The sequence below is a fragment of the Aethalodelphis obliquidens genome, unplaced genomic scaffold (genome assembly GCF_003676395.1).
Source record: "Aethalodelphis obliquidens isolate GAN/ISIS:26980383/991018 unplaced genomic scaffold, ASM367639v1 scaffold50, whole genome shotgun sequence".
Classification (NCBI taxonomy): Eukaryota; Metazoa; Chordata; class Mammalia; order Artiodactyla; family Delphinidae; genus Aethalodelphis; species Aethalodelphis obliquidens.
Window position 1 is genome coordinate 12,819,637 of NW_020837994.1, and position 20,121 is coordinate 12,839,757.

The window sequence follows — 20,121 nt, forward strand, 5'->3', positions numbered from 1 at the left end:
TGTGTGTGTGTGTGTGTGTGTGTGTGTGTGTGTGTGTGTGTGTGTGTTCCTGATGAACTGACAGATGGGCTGGAGTCAAAGACGGTGTCCTGGGTGTCAGCGTTCTTTGGACTTTTGCTGAGATAAAGTTGTCTTTGTTTTCCAGAGTGGCTTTGGTCAAGGTGTTAGCAACATCAGTCTTGTATGTGGCTAGAAAGTGGCTTCAGTAGGCATTTAAGAGGCAGAGAGGGGCGTGTGTGTGTGTGTGTGTGTGTGTGTGTGTGTGTGTGGAGATAGTAGAGGTGGTTGAAGATAAAAAGGTCCCAGTGTAAAAAATGAGGCAAGGGCTCGCCAGACATTGACAGTGGCAGGCAGAAAACCCCAAGGGGGTGAGTGTGAGCTTTAATCACATCCTTCTATGGGGGTTGGGGAGGGAGAGGAAGAGATGAAAAAGTAACCCCCCTTCAAGCTTTTGAGGACCTTTACAACTGATAAAGCACATTCACACACGTTTAGCTCATCGGACCTGCACAACATCCCCACGAGGTACACAGTGCCTGTGATCCAGGCTCAAGGGCCGGGAGCAGCCAGGCTTCAAGGCCACACGGTTGTTACCGGGGGAGCTGACCCCCTCTTTCTAGACTCCAGCTCCGGTGCTCTGACCACCATGGTATCCTGCCCTCCGGGTGTGTGTGTGTGTCCCTCACGTGTGTCCCTCAAGAATGCAAGTGTCTGTCTGTGAGGCGTCATGTTTACCAGGGCCACAAGAAGCTGGATGATAAACACAGAAAAAATACAGGGGACTGGCTCTGGGTCCGCTGCGATGTCTTAGACAACTTAGTTTTCATCTGGGCAAAGTAACAAGCACCTTGCAGCGGTGCGGTAGGGCTCAGAGATCAAGTACACAAAGAACCTAACCTGGGCTCTCGAGGAGCCTGGTAACATTCAGTAAACAGTAGCTGTTAATATCCTGTGTACCTGTTACTGGCCTGTGTACAGAAGCCCATCTACCCACAGATAAGAGAGACAAGAGCCTGGCGCAGGGCAAGGGGCTGCTGGCTTTGTCCAAATGCGAATTTGTCCTCAGGTATCTGCCACAGAGCCTCGACTGGGGAAACCAAGTCCCACTTCCTACCCTTACCTTTCTGACTCATCATGGCCCCGTAATTCTGCACAAGTACTTGCTGGTGGATGTGCCAGTTAAGCACAAGGACAGATCACGCAGGTCTGAAGCAAACAACAGAGTGGCTGGCATTTCGAGGCCTGCAGTGGAGACTCTTGGGTGGGGTGACCGTGTCAGACGACAGATCCTAGCGGAGATGGGTCGGGTGGATCACAGCTGCCGAGCACGGACAAGCGCCCTTTACGTGTGGCAGTTCAAAAAGAAATCATCTTTCTGAACTGGGATTCAAGGTCACGTCTGCCTGGCTTCAAAGGCCGTGCTCCTTCCACTACCTGCAACCCAGCCCTCATCACCCACACAGCTGGGACCCCACATGGGGGCCGGGAAGTGTTAGGCGTACAGGTATGTGTGTGCAGAGCGCTTGGAGCTCGAGAGGACGCGCAGGGTAAGGACCGGTCTGGTCCACGGGAGGTGGCCTCCTGCAAGGAGAACACTCGCTCACACTGGACAGCAAACCACACCATACTGGCTTCCTCTCCACACCTGCTCCGTGGTTGAACTGTATTCCTCTCGCCTGGCCTCTCGTCTGGCTTCCACCTCTTCTGAGTCATACACTAATGACCTTGGGTGCATTCCTTCAAGCTAGGCTAGCCAGGACCCATGGCCCATGGAGGCACACGCAGGGGGTGTGTCAGGGGAGACGCAGGAAGGGGCAGAGGAGGGCTCCACAGAGCCCAGAACCTTCTGCTGTGTCTCATCTGCCCAGGGGTATTCAGGTGTCCTTGACATACTCTGGCATCTCCCTCAGGGTTGTGAGGCGATGCAGAGCCCCAGGGGTGTCGAAGGGTCAATTTTAGCCTCTGCTAGATCTAATTAGCTTAGGTTGGGGGCCAGGCCCTTTCACAGAGGACTCCATTGTTCCCAAGAACCTGGCAGGAATGTTTATCATTTCAGAAACTGAGAAGGACCTGGCTCTCTCCCTCTTGGCCCTGGGGCTGCCCTCCCTTCGCATCTTAATGCACAAAGCCATTCCCAGCCAGGCCCGAGATGAAGCTCAGGGCTGCGGTGGAGCCCAAACTCTCCCTTCCCTAAGCAGCAAGGCAGGTATACTGTCAACACCAGGAAAGCAGCCAAGTGCACACCTGGAGCAACAGCTCAGAATGTCACGTGTCAGATAACTTAACTGGGTAATCAACTGAAGAAGTGAAGTCTGTACCAGGAGCGTGAGGGACGAATCCAAGAGGACGGTTCAGTCTGCCGGTGCCTGCCTCAGCCCCACCCAGTGGTCCTGATCGTGGGGTTCATTCCCTCCCAGGAGAGGCTCTGGAAACAGTATATAGCAACCCTCACCTCAGACCCCCGGGCAATCAAATTCCAGGAGCTGCAAGAGCGCCCCATCCCGAGTACCCACCAAATGTGCACAGCCCCAAACTCTAGCAAGCAGCATGGTGTGGAGGTTATCTGTCCACACTCTGGTTCAGACTGCGTGGGTTTAGGTCCTGGCTTTGCTGGTTATGAGCTGTGTGACTCTGGGCAAGTTTTCTTTGTGCCTCAGTTTTCCCATCTACAAATACGATGATAATAGTACCTATCTCTTAGTGGGTCTGTGGTAATTAAACGGGTAATCTGTATAAAGATTTTAGGATAGCACCTGGCCTTTAGCGAGCAGTTATTATGATGATGCTTTTCTCCTGATTCTAGTACAACTGCAGGTCTCCTGCCGGGACCATCACACATCTGTTTTCCATGCTACGTGTCCAGCTTCTGCAGCACCCTCTCTACATCCACTCAGGGTCGACCTGGCTCTCTGGGATCAGGTGGTTGGCAGTGCCCTGTTTCCACCCACATGGACCTCCAATCTGCTGTCAAGACCCTCTCCATTGCTGACCCACTGGAGAACCACCAGTGAGTCTAGGATGGGAGTGTGAAACAGCTCCCCATTAATCCAACCGCCTTGGGCGGTGGGGAGGAGACTAAGTATTGGTCAGAACCACTGTTCAGTTCTCCTACCCAGCCCCTCTAGTCTGCTGTTCCACCCTCCATGAGGTCCCAGAGGCCTTGCATTCTAGCAAGGGGGAGGTGGGTGTGCTTGGGTCACTGTAGACAAAGATGGTTTTTTTTGAATTTTATTTTATTTACTTCTTTATACAGCAGGTTCTTATTAGTTATCTATTTTATGCATATTAGTGTATATATGTCAATCCCAATCTCCCAATTCATCCCCCTGCCCCCGCCACTGTCCCCCCTTGGTGTCCATATGTTTGTTCTCTACACCTGTGCCTCTCTTTCTGCCCTGAAAACCAGTTCATCTGTACCATATTTCTGGGTTCCACATGCATTAATATACGATATTTATTTTGCTTTTTCTGAATTACTTCACTCTTCATGACAGTCTCTAGCTCCATCCACGTCTCTACAAATGACCCAATTTCGTTCCTTTTTATGGCTGAGTAATATTCCATTGTATATATGTACCACATCTTCTTTATCCATTCATCTGCCGATGGGCATTTAGGTTGCTTCCATGACCTGGCTATTGTAAATAGTGCTGCAATGAACATTGGGGTGCATGTGTCTTTTTGAATTATGGTTTTCTCTGGGTATATACCCAGTAGTGGGATTGCTCGGTCATATGGTAATTCTATTTTTAGTTTTTTAAGGAATCTCCATACTGTTCTCCATAGTGGTTGTATCAATTTACATTCCCACCAACAGTGCAAGAGGGTTCCCTTTTCTCCACACCCTCTCCAGCATTTGTTGTTTGTAGATTTTCTGATGGTGTGAGTTGATACCTCGTTGTGGTTTTGATTTGCATTTCTCTAATAATTAGTGATGTTGAGCAGCTTTTCACATGCTTCTTGGCCATCTTTATGTCTTTTTTGGAGAAATGTCTGTCTATTTAGGTCTTCAGCCCATTTTTTGATCGGGTTGTTTTTTTAATATCGAGCTGTATGAGCTGTTTATATATTTTGGAGATTAATCCTTTGTCCGTTGATTCGTTTGCAAATATTTTCTCCCATTCTGAGGGTTCTCTTTTTGTCTTGTTTGTAGTTTCCTTTGCTGTGCAAAAGCTTTTAAGTTTCATTAGGTCCCACTTGTTGATTTTTGTTTTTATTTCCATTACTCTAGGAGGTGGATCAGAAAAGATCTTGCTGTGATTATGTCAAAGAGTGTTCTTCTTATGTTTCCCTCTAAGAGTTTTATAGTGTCTGGTCTTACATTTAGGTCTCTAATCCATTTTGAGTTTATCTTTCTGTATGGTGTTAGGGAGTGTTCTAATTTCATTCTTTTACATGTAGCTGTCCAGTTTTCCCAGCACCACTTTTGAAGAGATTGTCTTTTCTCCATTGTATATCCTTGCCTCCTTTGTCATAGATTAGTTGACCATAGGTGCGTGGGTTTATCTCTGGGCTTTCCATCCTATTCCATTGATCTATATTTCTGTTTTTGTGCCAGTACCATATTGTCTTGATTACTGTAGCTTTGTAGTATAGTCTGAAGTCAGGGAGTCTGATTCCTCCAGCTCCATTTTTTCCCTCAAGACTCCTTTGGCTATTCGGGGTCTTCTGTGTCTCCATACAAATTTTAAGACTTTTTGTTCTAGTTCTGTAAAAAATGCCACTGGCAATTTGATAGGGATTGCATTGAATCTACAGATTGCTTTGGGTAGTATAGTCATTTTCACAATATTGATTCTTCCAATCCAAGAACATAGTGTGTCTCTCCATCTGTGTCATCTTTGATTTATTTCATCAGTGTCTTACAGTTTTCTGAGTACAGGTCTTTTACCTCCTTAGGTTTATTCCTAGGTATTTTATTCTTGTTGTTGCAATGGTGAATGGGACTGTTTCCTTAATTTCTCTTTCTGATCTTTCATTGTTAGTGTATAGGAATGTAAGAGATTTCAGTGCATTAATTTTGTATCCTGCAACTTTACCAGATTCAGTGATTAGCTCTAGTTGTTCTCTGGTGGCATCTTAGGATTCTCTATGTACAGTCATCATGTCATCTGCAAACAGTGACAGTTTTACTTCTTCTTTTCCACTTTGTATTCCTTTTATTTCTTTTTCTTCTCTGATTGCCATGGCTAGGACTTCCAAAACTATGTTGAATAACAGTGGTGAGAGTGGACATCCTTGTCTTGTTCCTGATCTTAGAAGAAATGCTTTCAGTTTTTCACCATTGAGAATGATGTTTGCTGTGGGTTTGTTGTATATGGCCTTTATTATGTTGAAGTAGGTTCCCTCTATGCCCACTTTCTGGAGAGTTTTTATCATAAATGGGTGTTGAATTTTGTCAAAAGCTTTTCCTGCATCTATTGAGATGATCTTATGGTTTTTCTTCTTCAATTTGTTAATATGGTGTATCACATTGATTGATTTGCATATATTGAAGAATGCTTGCATCCCTGGGATAAATCCCACTTGATCATGGTGTATAATCCTTTTAATGTGCTGTTGGATTCTGTTTGCTAGTATTTTGTTGAGGATTTTTGCATCTATATCCATCAGTGATACTCATCTGTAATTTTCTTTTTTTGTAGTATCTTTGTCTGGTTTTGCTATCAGGGTGATGGTGGCCTCATAGAATGAGTTTGGGAGTGTTCCTTCCTCTGCAATTTTTTGGAAGAGTTTGAGAAGGATGGGTGTTAGCTCTTCTCTAAATGTTTGATAGAATTTACCTGTGAAGCCATCTGGTCCTGGACTTTTGTTTGTTGGAAGATTTTTAATCACAGTTTCAATTTCAGTGCTTGTGACTGGTCTAGTCATATTTTCTATTTCTTCCTGGTTCAGTCCTGGATGGTTATACCTTTCTAATTTGTCCATTTCTTCCAGGTTGTCCATTTTATTGGCATAGAGTTATTTATAGTAGTCTCTTATGATGCTTTGTATTTCTGTGGTGTCCGTTGTAACTTCTCTTTTTTTCATTTCTAATTCTATTGATTGAGTCCTCTTCCTCTTATTCTTGATGAGTCTGGCTAAAGATTTATCAATTTTGTTTATCTTCTCAAAGAACCAGATTTTAGTTTTATTGATCTTTGCTATTGTTTTCTTTGTTTCTATTTCATTTATTTCTGCTCTGATCTTTATGATTTCTTTCCTTCTACTAACTTTGGGTTTGTTTGTTCTTCTTTCTCTAGTTCCTTTAGGTGTAAGGTTTGATTGTTTATTTGAGATTTTTTCTTGTTTCTTGAGGTAGGCTTGTATTGCTATAAACTTCCCTCTTAGAACTGCTTTTGCTGCATCCCATAGGTTTTGGATCATCGTGTTTTCATTGTAATTTATCTCAAGGTAGTTTTTGATTTCCTCTTTGATTTCTTCAGTGACCTCTTGGTTATTTAGTAACGTATTGTTTAGCCTCCATGTGTTTGTGTTTTTTACGTTTTTTTCTCTGTAACTGGTTTCTAATCTCATAACATTGTGGTCGGAAAAGATGCTTGATATGATTTCAATTTTCTTACATTTACCAAGGCTTGATTTGTGACTCAAGATGTGATCAGTCCTGGAGAATGTTCTGTGTGCACTTGACAAGAAAGTGTAGTCTGCTGTTTTTGGATGGAATGTCCTATAAATATCAATTAAATCTCTCTGCTCTATTGTGTCATTTAAATCTTATGTTTCCTTATTAATTTTCTGTCTGGATGATCTGTCCATTGGTGTAAGTGAGGTGTTAAAGTCCCCCACTATTATTGTGCTACTGTCGATTTCCTCTTTTATAGCTGTTAGCATTTGCCTTATGTATTGAGGTGCTCCTATGTTGGGTGCATATATATTTATAATTGTTATGTCTTCTTCTTGGATTGATCCCTTGATCATTACATAGTGTCCTTCCTTGTCTCTTGTAACATTTTTTATTTTAAAGTGTATTTTATCTGATATGAGTATTGCTACTCCAGCTTTCTTTTGATTTCCATTTGCATGGAATATCTTTTTCCATCCCCTCACTTTCAGTCTGTATGTGTCCCTAGGTCTGAAGTGGGTGTCTTGTAGACAGCATATATATGGGTCTTGTTTTTGTATCCATTCAGAGAGCCTGTGTCTTTTGGTTGGAGCATTTAATCCATTGAGGTTTAAGGTAGTTATCAATATGTATGTTCCAATTATCATTTTCTTTTCTGGGTTTGTTTTTGTAGGTCCTTTTCTTCTCTTGTGTTTCCCACTTAGAGAAGTTCCTTTAGCATTTGTTGTAGAGCTGGTTTGGTGGTGCTGAATTCTCTTAGTTTTTGCTTGTCTGTAAAGCTTTTGATTTCTCGTTGAATCTGAATGAGAATCCTGCTGGGTAGAGTAATCTTGGTTGTAGGCTCTTCCCTTTCATCACTTTAAATATATTGTGCCACTCCCTTCTGGCTTGTAAAGTTTCTGCTGAGAAATCAGCTGTTAACCTTATGGGAGTTCCCTTGTATGTTATTTGTCGTTTTTCCTTTGTTGATTTCAATAATTTTTCTTTGTCTTTAATTTTTGTCAATTTGATTACTATGTGTCTTGGCGTGTTTCTCCTTGGGTTTATCCTGCCTGGGACTCTCTGTGCTTCCTGGACTTGGGTGGCTATTTCCTCTCCCATGTTAGGGAATTTTTCGACTATAATCTCTTCAAATATTTTCTCGGGTCCTTCCTCTCTCTCTTCTCCTTCTGGGACCCCTATAATGCGAATGTTATTGCGTTTAAGGTTATCTCAGAGGTCTCTTAGGCTGTCTTCATTTCTTTTCATTCTTTTTGCTTTATTCTGTTCCACAGCAGTGAATACCACCATTCTGTCTTCCGGGTCACTTATCCGTTCTTCTGCCTCAGTTATTCTGCTATTGATTCCTTCTAGTGTATTTTTCATTTCAGTTATTGTACTGTTTATCTCTTTGTTTGTTCTTTAATTCTTCTAGGTCTTTGTTAAACATTTCTTGTATCTTCTCGACCTTTGCCTCCATTCTTTTCCGAGGCCCTGGATCATCTTCACTATCATTATTCTGAATTCTTTTTCTGGAAGGTTGCCTATCTCCATTTCATTTAGTTGTTTTTCTGCGGTTTTATCTTGTTCCTTCATCTGGTACAAAGTCCTCTGCCTTTTCATTTTGTCTGTCTTTCTGTGAATGTGGCTTTTGTTCCATAGGCTGCAGGATTGTAATTCTTGCTTCTGCTATCTGCCCTCTGGTGGATGAGGCTATCTAAGAGAGACAAAGACTTTTTGTCTCAATTCTTTGCACTCATCTTTCATGGCCCAGATCAAACGTCATCTTCTTGGTGTGGCTTTCCCCTGATTCCCACTGTCAGAATTGTCACTTTATAAATTGCTTGCCAAATGTGATCTCAGACCAGTTCCTTTCCTTTGGCCACCCCAGTTTCCTCATTTGTGAAATGAATGACACTGTTTACAAACTAACCTTCCAGGACTTTGGGAAGGTCCATTACAAGCCAATGGATGTAAAGGCTTAGGTCCCCTCCCATTGCCCTCCTTGCCAGGCAGAGGAGGTGGGGAGATACCCAAGGTAGCTGACTGCCAGGCTGTCTACAAAGCCAATAAAACCAAGCCCTTTCCTGGAATGGCCGCTCCCTCTTTCTCCACCCATGGAATTCCTATTCAGCCTTCGAGGTGAAGCATTCCTGCTGCCCTCAGGGAAAAGAAATATTCCTCTCCCTTGTGCTCCTGTAATCCTTTGTCCCTATTAAGTCTCTTATCTCCTTTTAACTTTTATTGTATTCAATTTACATTATTATTGCTTGAGGTCAAGAACTGTATTTTGTTCTTTCGGGTAACTTCACAGTGTGTAACATGATGCTCAGCACCTAGTAACTGCTCCAGAATTGCTCATTAACTCAAATTCAGTCTTGCGTGTTTCCTGAATTCTGGACTGGACCCTGGAGGCAAACTCTACCATCACCAGCCTGATACTAGCTTATCTGAAGCCAACAGCTGAATTCACAATCTAGTCCATAGCGCCTGTGGAGGAGGGCTCCCACACAGCCTGGGAGTGGGAGAGGGGAGTGGGATGGCCGTGTATTTCCATGCAATCTCAGCTGCAAGCCAGTGGCAGCAGTGAGCCATGCCTTAAGGATTAAAGGACCTCTTCAGGAAACAGTGAGTCTGGAAGAGCCAAATCGCATCCGTAGTTACACATGTTTGTTCATTACATGTTCAACGACTCAATTTTCTTTGCAAAAATTTTAAAATGCAGACATATAGTAGAACTCTGCATTTATCAGTCCTTCCTTCCTCCCAGCAGTTACTGAAGGAAACAGACCCTAACATTTATGCCAGGTACCTGACCACACTATCACATTGTACCCTCACAATGATTATTTGAGGTAGGTAGCGCTATTACCGCCGTTTGATAAATGTGGACATTAAGGCGGAGAGAGGTTAAGAAACTTGCCCAGGGTCAAGGAGACTAAACCATGGGGCTGACTGCGAACACCTAGCTCTTTCTTCTCACTCAGTACACAATGCTACCTTCCCATCTGAGGGTCGATTACTCAAGAAATGGATCTGATGCATTTCCTGCCCCCTCCAGAAATTTGTGTTCCAGCAGAGGAGGCTGATACACAAATAATTAAAAACATAAAGCACCAACAATAAAACTATGGAATAGAAATATGTGTAATGGATTCTGTGGGAGGCTGAAAGCAGAATGATCAGTTCAGGCCGGCGTGGACCAGGGAGGGCTCCACAGAGACTCTTGGAAGGGGAGTGTGTGCAGGATAACTTGCATTTTGACAGGTAGAGAATGAGGAAAGGAGAGAATGCAGGAGTCTGAGGCAGAGGAGACTACATGTGCAAAGGCATGCAGAGAATGCCAGGCATACTTGGGCAAGGAGACTAGATCAAGGGAGCCAGAACATGGGACTTTTGAGGACGATCTGGGCTGTGCCAGGCTTAGTTTTGTCAAAGTGTTCGACTTGTTTCTTTAAGCCCCAGGTGGCTGCTGACAGCCTCAGAGGAGGGAAATGACATGAGCTGAGCTGCACTGTGCAAGAGGAAGGACCTGCAAGGACCATCTCTGAGTAGGAACTGGGAGGTAAATAGGGTCCTGCATCCTTCAGATATGTACCATCAGCTTCCAAGGTCTCTGCCAGTGTTGGTTTTAGGGATGAGAATAAGAGAACAGGAGTCTCTTTCCTGTTGAAAGAGGCAGGTCAAAGACCAGAACTGCTACGGGGCCTTGGTGCACTGCCTCGCTCCCCACACACCACCCCTACCCCATGCCTCAGAATGGCAGAAGTGTGGCTGCTCTGAGTAATGAGGACGAGTCTGCTGCAACAGCCGGACACCCTCCCCCAGACGAGGTGTGACACGCTGCCCTCTGCCAAGGGTAACACTGGGGACTCCCTGGGCTCAGCCTGCAGTGCTCATCCCAAATGCTGCCTTCAGAACCGGAAGACTGTCTTTCCAAATTAACAAAAGATGTTCTGGATCCATGATTACATGTTCCCCACGTAGCACATGATTTATAAACACAGATTTATAAATTCTATGTAAACGTAAATTACACATCTGTGCACAGTATGTTGTAAATTTAAGTATTTTAACACAGACCGAAACAACGTTCCATGACATTTAATAAACCCAGGAGCTCTTTAATCATCAGTGCTAGAACTATGTGTTGACAATTACCTTGCGCTGAAGATTTGAAAATCCTCCCATTTTTTCCTTTTTAATTTTTAAAAAATGTATATGCTGAACTCACCGTGAAAAAAACCAGGTGGTCTCGTTAGAAAACTGCCCCCAAACTCTTTGGCTCGGAAAGAAAATGCAGGGCCAAATTTCTGCCTCATAAAATGACGATTTGAGTGGAATCTGAGTCAAACCCAAATGAAGGAATACTGGTTCTCTGAATCAGCAAAAGAATTCAGTCTCTGGCATCCAACACTCCATTATTCATGGGCCTGAATTGGCAGGAGAGCTGTTGGCACATTGGAGATGACCAGGAAAGCAGGGTTTGGAGGGACAGAGGGAGGGAGGAAGTTGGAGGTAGATAAGGAGAGAAAAACAATCTGAAATACCTCTCAGGCCAACTCTGAACAACATGTCGGGCATTTATTATTCCGAGGTGAAGAAGTTCCACTATCCCCTTGCTAGATACTCTCTCAGCTCATTTCTCTGCACATGGGGTCATTTCACTGAGCAACTGCTTAAAAACAAATGCCTCATTGGGCCGCTGCCCCAATCAGAAAGCGCTTCCGGAGTCCCAACAAGCAGGGCCAGCAGGAAGACTGATTCCCCTCCATGAGACAGCCCCTCCCTGAGCCCTCGTCCCAGGACCGCTCACCGGGGCCTGCGGAAGGTCAGGCCGTAGTGCTGACAGGCCAGCCCCACGGTGGGCGTGTACACGATGGGCATGAATTTCTCCACGTCCGACGTCAGCACTCGGTAGAAGAGCTTCTCGTTCCGGTCTTGGAGCGTCATGAGGATGATGTACCTCGGGAGGCGAGACAAGAACCAAGCTGATCATGTGAGTACCATCTGCGGCAGCACGGAAGGCCCCTGATGCAAAGACCCAGGGCTCCCACTCAGCTACTTTCGACGGCACCTTCGTGGGCAAGTCACCGTCTCCTCTAAGCACGTGTCTCATCATCTATGAAATGTGGAGAACAGTACCTGCCTTATGGTGCTTATTACTACACGTGCTGTAGGTGCTATTCTAATTATTTTTCATCAACTCATTTAACATGGGGAACATGCCTCCCAATGACTTGGAAGGTGGGTACTATAATTCTGACTATTTTAGAGACAAGGAGATCAAGGCACAGAGAAATGAAATAATTCACCCAAGGGATCTGAACCTAAGCAATCTGACTCCAGAATCTGCACTCTCAACCATGACGTAGGACAGTTAGTTATACTATTATTATGTGGACATTAATGAAGGACAACAGAATAACGGTATTCTGGGGATGGGGGAGGGTCAGGGAAAATACTGGGTGGACCAGTGATATATGAACTGGCCTTTTCTACCCCACAGGGCTGGTTACTGTCACAAGCAGTGTTCACCAGTGGTTGAGTACCAGGTGATCTCAGGAAGCATGTTCCCCCCCAAATCTCTCTCTTACTTAGTTCCTGAAGCCTGAAATCACTAAGCCAGGAAAAAAGCCTTTCATTCACACTCCTAAAAATGCAAAAAACATCTGGGAGGAAAAAAACCCAAGGGATTGAAATTCCCAGTGAGGTGTAAGTGACTGTTGATATCGCAACCTTTCAGGACAACAGTTTGGGAGAGATAATGAAGGCATGTGAGGTCCTGGCATGGAGTGGGGGTGACAGAGATGCTCTGACAGGGGAATGATCCCTGCGTGTGGTGTCAGGGTCCTGGGTGTGAATCGCAGCTCTGCTCTTCACGAGCTGTGTCACTGCGAGGAAGTCTTGTGACTTCTTGGGGCGTCAGCCTCTCCTTCTTCACCAAAGACACTGGTTCAGAACTAAAAAACGTGTTTTAGGAGGCACTTTTCGGAAGGGAGGATTTATGCTTAGAATAGCCGGGATCTCAGCTCCGCACTAGGGTAAGGATTCCCTTACTCAGTAGCCATTTGTACACATCACTTCTCAATTCTGCATCCAGTGATGTCAAGTTGGTAAGTTGCAATTGGCCATGGTGGGAGTATTTACACCATGGAAACCGGTAAATGCTCTAAATCCCCACCCAACGGCCCCAAAGCCAGTTCTTAAACATTTACTAGCACTCCACTGTCCTCACCCGTCAGAAGCTGGGGAGTGTCCTTAGCATTTCCCCCTAAGCACCTGCTGAAATGAGGGACTCCAGGAATGAGTGGGTCAGAGTAGTCAACAGGGCAAGTGTCAGTAGCAAACCCTCTAGCACTCCCAGCATCAGGCCTCTGCCCCCTGAGCCTGACACATCTTCCCAGGCATATGAGTGAGGCCCATCTAGCTGGAAAGAACTGGAAAGGGAAGGATTTTGGATCTTGATTTTTAGGGCTTAATATCTTTAGGAAAGAGGATTTCACCTTGGACTTTAATTCTTCTTTGCAAATTTAACAAACGAGAGAAGTTTGGATTGTTCAAAGTTAGGGCACGTCTAATATTGTTAGCTGGAATCCATGTGTACTTTATGGTTTGCTCTTCAGGGTGACGAGGCTAGACCCAATCTGAGTGGAATAAACAAGAGGGAGAGAATGTTTGGCTTGGGCTGCAGTATGGCCTTGGAGTTAATGTGAGTAATGACCATAGAGTTAGTGCTGCAGGGGAGGGGGAGGGGGCAGAGGCTTCCTTATCCACTACCGCTCAGAAGTGATGGATGGTACTGGGGGGACATGGAAAGATCCTGACAAGCTGCTGCACTCAGCCCCTAGGGGGATAGCTTGGCCATTAAGCTCTATGGATATGTAAGAGGAACACTTATCTTCTCCCTACATTTCTGCTGGAGCCCATGGCAAGACGACACATTTATTTAACAAGCCCTCACATAGTGCCGACTATGGGCCAGGCACTGTTCTAAGCACGTCACAAATACTAATGTATTTAATCCTCACCATAACCCTATGAGTTAGACACCACTGATATACTCAATGTACAGATGGGGAACGACCCAGAGAGGCTAAAGAACTTTTGCTGTTAAGTGGTAAAATGAGAATTTGAACTCAGTCTAGGACTAGAGTCTAGTCCTGTAGCCACTAAGCTTCAACGCCTCTTAGCTACGGTGTAGCAGAGAGGTTGAAAGCACGGACTCTGGAGCTAATTACCTGTGTTCAAATCCTGTGACCTGTGAGGTCACTACCTGTTCATAGCCATGTGACCTGTGAGGTCACTACCTTCTTTAGTAAGACTGGTAAAGCTGACCCTGTGATTCCCCATTGGCCTTTCATGTCTACATCCCCACTGGGGAGGAACCAGAGGGGCAGCAGGGTTGTTAACTTCTCCCCCTAAGCCTCCAACAGACAACATCCCAGGTCCTTCCCAAGGTGCCCCTGTCCATTTCCCCTCTTCTCCACCACATTCCCCTTATTCCAGGAACCTGGGCCACGTACCACTTCCTTAACATACCTGCCCCTACATTTTTGCCCCACTTCTTCCCGCTGAGTAAAATGTCTTCCGTGAACCCCACTGCTGAATGCTGACGTCCTATTGGTGCTTCCTGGGCTGATTCTGATTCCATCACTTCCCGGGGGCCCAACCAGATTCCACTGGTTGGAATTCAGGCTCCCTTCCCAGTCCTCCCAGGACACATTGACTGTGCCTTGATCATAACAAGCCCTGGTCCTCAAGGAGACCATCACCCTATGAAAGGCGGGGCTGGATCTGGGATCTCTCAGGGCTCTCAGCCTTTCCTGGCTAGAGAGTATCCAGAAACCCTCTGTGGACCACAGGAAACAGACAGCTAAGCCCAGGGCTCTGGGGAGAGAGAAGAGACTTTAGGTACTAACTTGTCCAGGTCACTCTGCTGCCGCTCGTAGTATCTCATAATCCGGAGGAGCTGGACGTCCTGGCTCAGGAAGCAGGGGGGTATTAGTCCATGGATCCCAAGCTGCAGCCTTTCCTCAAGGGTAAAGGCCATGCCCTGGGGAGAACAAGAAAGAAACACACACACATAAATGGATACGCAGGAAACCAAGGAACAGAAGAGTTCCATCCACAGACAGGCCAAAGTCACTGTGACTCAACAGCAAGGACCCTGGACTCAAGTCCCACCTCTGCCATTTAAGTAGCTGGGCAATCTGTGCCAGTTATCTTGACTCTTCTGGGCTCCAGCCTCCTCTTAGAAAAACATGGAAAATATCTATATCATCAGGGGGTCTTTTGGTTTATTTTTGTTTATTTTTTAAAAAAATGTATTTTATTTTTAGAACAGTTTTAGATTTACAGAAGAATTGAGAAGATAGTACAGAGAGTTCCCACATATCTCCTCACCCAGTTTCCCCTATTATTAATATCGTCCATCAGTATGGAACATTCGTTAGAATTAATGAATCAACAGTGATACATTATTATTAAGTAAAGTCCACGGTTTATTCAGATTTCCTTAGTTTTCACCGAACGCCCTTCCTTTGTTATTCCAGGATCCCATCCAGGATTCCACATTACATGGAGTCATCGTCTCCTTAGGCTCCTCTTGGCTCTGACGTTCCTTGGTTTTGATGACCTGGGAGCATTTTGAAGAGGACTGGTCAGGTATTTTGTACACTATGCCTCTACTGGAATTTGTCTGATGTTTCTCTCATGACTGCAGTGGGGTAATGGGTTTTGAGGAGGACGACCACAGAGGTGGAGTGCCATTTTCACCACATCAGATCAAGGCACATACTAGCAACATGACTGACCACTGTCGATGTTGACCATGATCACTTGGTTGAAGTAGTGCTTGTCAGGTCTCTCCGCTGTAAAGTTATTTGGAATTCTGCATGGGATATTTGTCTCATTTGTTTGTTCAATCATTAATTTATATTAGAATGAACTCATCGGTATTTGTTTTATACTCTGGGTTATAATCCAATACTGTCTTATGTATTTTTTTTTTTGCTCAAATTGTTCTAGCTTTGGCCATTGGAAACTCTTTCAGTTGGCTCTGTGTCCCTTTAAGTCCTATAATTTTGCTTGTCCCTTCCCTTCCCTTCTCTTCCGTTTCCTTTCCTCCCTTTCTCTCTTTCATTAGTACTTCTTATTTTCTGCCACTACAAGATGCTCCAGGCTCATCTTGCACATTGCCTGCCCAAGTCCTAGAATCAGCCATTTTTTTCAAAGAGGCTGGATTCCTTTTTGGAGCATGGTATTAGAAACCACAATCTGGGTTCTACTTATTCCTTGTGCTCCTTGCTACTGGAGTTTCTTTGTTTTCAGTCCCTCTCAGCTGACAGAGTAAGGAAATGAATCTATACTAAGCTAAATACCAGTTCATACTAATGTCTCTAACTCTAACCCATTACCACATGGATCTTTCTAGCCTCATCACCTTGCTGGTCTGTCAGTTCTGATTCCAACAGTGAGAGACTTAGCTCCCATCATCTGCCATCTACATGCTTAATTACTCAGTACTGTAATATATATGTAGTGGTATGTTGTTATGGTTTTAATTTGCAACTGCCTGTTGACATATAGTAGTATCAACACTGTTAACCTGTACTACAGTGGGAAACAACTTTATGAGCTAGAGTAGAGTGCTTATGTGTCATTGTTTTTGCCTTTACTCTAATGAACTCCACTCATTTCCGAAGTCACTTAGATCAGCACTTTTCCTTGAATCCCCTTCACTGACAGTTAGATTCTCTTATCACAGTCTGCATTCCTTCCTGGGATCCTCCAACCTATTAAATATTTAAAAATAAATCCGAATACATTAAGGTCCGTTGTTTGTACCGTAAAGTTCCATGAGTTTTGACAAAGGCGTAATATCATGTACCCATCATGATAGTATTGTACTATAGTACAATACTACACAGTTTCAGTGCTCTAAAATCCCATGTGTTTAACCCATTCATCCCTCCTTCCACTCCTTGAATTTTGGCAAGTACTGATTTTTTCTTTTTTTTTTTTAATGTCTCTACAGTTTTGCCTTTTCCAGAACATCATACAATTGGAATCATACATTATGTAGCCTTTTCAGACTGGCTTCCTTTCACTTGGCAATAAGCACATAAGGGTCATCCATGTATTTTTGTGGCTTGATCACTCATTTTTTTAAATCATTGAATGGCATTCCATTGGTTGTACCACAGCTTGTTTCTCCATTTACCTAAAGGACACCTTGGTTGCTTTCAGTTTTGGGTGAATATAAATAAAGTTACTACAAACATTCATGTGCAGGTTTTCGCGTGAACATACATTTTCAGAACAGTTGAGTAAATACACAGAAGTGCGACTGCTGGATCATATGGTAAGATTCCATTGAGCTTTTTCAGAAGCTGCTAAGCTGTCTTCCAAAGTGGCTGCATCACTTTGCATTCCCACCAGCAGCGAATGAGTTTCTGTTGCTCCACATCCTCTCTAGCCATTGGTATTACCAGTTTAAAAAATTTTAGTCATTGTAACAGATCTGTAGTGGCATGTTATTATTGTTTTAATTTGTAACTCCCTATTGACATATTATGTTGAGCATTTTTTATATGCTTATTTTTCACCTGTATATCTTCTTGGTAAGGTACTGTTCAGATCTTTCACCTATTTTTTAATTGTTTTTTTCTTATTGTTGAGTTTTAATAGTCCTTTGATCTACAGTTTTGATGCAATCCCTGTCAAAATTTGAACGGCCTCTTCTGCAGAAATACGAAGGCCAATCCTCAAATTCATACGGAATAGCAAGCGGCTCTGAACAACCTAAACCATTTAAAAAAATAAAAGATTTCAAAACTTAACATTAAACTGTGGCCATCAAAATAGTGTGGTGCTTTAAAAAAAGGAAAAAAAACCAGTGTGGTACTGGCATAAGTACATATAGATCAATAGAACAGAATCAGAAATAAGAGTCCAGAAATAAACCAACACATCTGTGGCAAGTTGATTCTTGACAAGGATGCCAATTGCATTCAGTGGGGAAAGGATAGTTTCTTCAAGAGATGCAGCTGGGCCAACTGGATTTCCACATGCAAAAGAATGAAGCTGGACTCCTAATTAACTCAAAACAGAACAATAGCCTAAATATAAGAGTTAAAATCATAAAACTCTTAGAAGAAAACATAGGGGTAAGTCTTCATGACCCTGGGTTTGACTATGGATTCTAAGATATGACACCAACAGCACCAGCAGCAAAGAAAAAATTAGATAAATCGACTTTATCTAAAAACTTCTGTGCATAAAGGGACACTATCAAGAAAGTGAAAAGACAATGTACAGGGGCTTCCCTCGGGGCTCAGTGGTTAAGAATCCTCCTGCCAATGCAGGGGACACGGGTTTGAGCCCTGGTTCGGGAAAATCCCACATGCCACGGAGCAACTAAGCCTGTGCACCACAACTACTGAGCCTGCGCTCTAGAGCCCACGAGCCACAACTACTGAGCCCACAAGTCACAACTACTGAAGTCCGTGCACCTAGAGCCCGTGCTCTGCAACAAGAGAAGACACCGCAATGAGATGGCTTCGTTCTCTCTAACGAAGAGTAGCCCCCACTCGCCGCAACTAGAGAAAGCCCACACGCAGCAACGAAGACCCAACGCAGCCAAAAATAAAATTAATTAATTAATTAATTAAATTTATATATAAAAAAAGACAACATACAAAATGAGAGAAAATATTTGGCAATCGTAGGTCTGATAACAGTTTAATATCCAGTCTCTAAGTAACTGCTACAACACAACAAAAACAACCCAAGTAAAAAATGGGCCAATAACTTGAACAGATATTTCTCCAAAGAAGATATACAAATGGCCAATAGCATATGAAAAAATATTCAGCATCATTAGTCATTAGGGAAAGTCAAATCAAAACTACAGTGAGATACCATTTCACACCCACTAGGATGGCTGAACTATAAACCAAAAAACCAAAAAAAAAAAAAAAGAAAAGAAAACAAAAAACTAAAACACTCCCAGTAAATAACAAGTGCTGGTGAAGATGTGGAGAAACTGAAACCTTTGTACATTGCTGGTAGGAACGTAAAGTGTGGCAGCCCCTATGGAAAAATGGTTTAGCATTTCCTCAAAAGGCTAAACACAGAATTACCATATGACCCCAGTATATAATTCTACTCCTAGTATATGCCCAAAGGAACTGAAAGCAAGGACTTGAACAGCTACTTGTACCCCAATGTTCATTGCAGTATTATTCACTATAGCCAAAAGGTGGAATCAACCCAGGTGACCACCATGTGAACAGATAAACAAAATGTATATATGTACAATAAAATTCATTCAAACATAAAAGAGAATGAATTCTGATACATGCTACTTCATGGATGAATGTTGAAAACATTATGATACAGAAGGACAGATACAAAAGGAAAAATATTGTATGATTCCACTTACATGAAATATCTAGAATAGGCAAATTCATGGAGGCAGAAAGTAGATTAGGATTACTAAAGGCTGGGCGGTGGGGAAGTGGTGGGTGCGTTATTACTTCATGGTTACAGAGTTTCTATTTAGGGCAATGAAAAGTTTCAGAAATGGGCAGTAGTGATGGTTGCACAACATTATTAATGTACTTAATGACAATTAATTGTACAAATGGTTTAACCAAATTTTGCTGTAAACATATATATATACTTTACCACAACTTAAAAAGTTAATAATGGATTATCTCCCAAACCACTGAATTGTGTACTTTAAATGAGTGAATTGTGTGGTATGTGAATTATAACTCTATAAAGCTGTTTTAAAAGAATTCTTTGCATATTTCAGATACAAGTCCTGTATCAGACATGTGTTTTGTAAATATTTCTTCCAGTACGTGGCTTGTCTTTTCATTCTCTGACTGGTGTCTTTCACTGAACAGCATTTTCTGGTTTGGGCACTGGCAGGGAGAGATGGGGGACAAGTAGGACGTCATGGAATCTGCTCCCTGGCCCAGTTAAGCCCTCTGGGGACAGTGTCTGCTGGCAGAAGTTGCAGGACCTGTTCTCATAAGGGATACTGGGGGACATGGGGACCCCAGCTGCCCTACCTTTATCCTGAAATGATAATGTGCAACACACTGTGAAAAAGAGACACCTTTTCCGTGTACAACTCTGGGTGGCTCTGCTGCATGAGGGCTGCCCTAGCACTGCCTAGAAGCTCCTGGTCGAGGCTTCCTCAGCTTCCCCAACCTTCTCACTGTGGCAATGGCCACAGTGGCAGGCGCCAGAGTGGCTCCATGGGTGGCACACATCAACAAGGAAAGGACCAGAATCCCCACGGGGGGGATTGTGTAGGGGGCTGAGAACAGTTTTTAATTAACTAATTCATTAATGAATACTGTTATGATGACCCCCATTGTAGTCAAGGCTGATGATACCTGGGGCAACCCTGTTTAAGCTCCCTATTCATAATAAGCCCCAAGTAACGCAAGGTTCCTCCTAGAAGTGAAGGCTGTGGGGTGATAAGTGAGAACTAAATGACGCTGATGGCTGTCTAGCTTCCCCAGACTCCTATGGGGAGGGGAAGCTTGAAAAGGTAGGGA

General features: G+C 43.7%; 1 protein-coding gene across 6 annotated transcripts in view; it reads right to left on the minus strand.

Moving 5' to 3' along the window:
* The window catches only part of ME3 (malic enzyme 3), a 299,568-nt gene that overhangs the window by 88,040 nt on the left and 191,407 nt on the right, over positions 1–20,121 (minus strand). For 5 of the 6 annotated variants that reach the window (XM_027083614.1, XM_027083613.1, XM_027083611.1 and 2 more), the window contains 2 exons: positions 14,464–14,597; positions 11,358–11,507 (listed from right to left, as the gene is read on the minus strand). In XM_027083614.1, coding sequence (XP_026939415.1) covers positions 11,358–11,507; positions 14,464–14,594 — 281 coding nt within the window. In that variant the 5' untranslated portion in view covers positions 14,595–14,597. Of the gene's footprint in view, positions 1–11,357; positions 11,508–13,047; positions 13,189–14,463; positions 14,598–20,121 lie in introns of those variants that run through there. The other variant, XM_027083616.1, reaches the window with a different exon arrangement.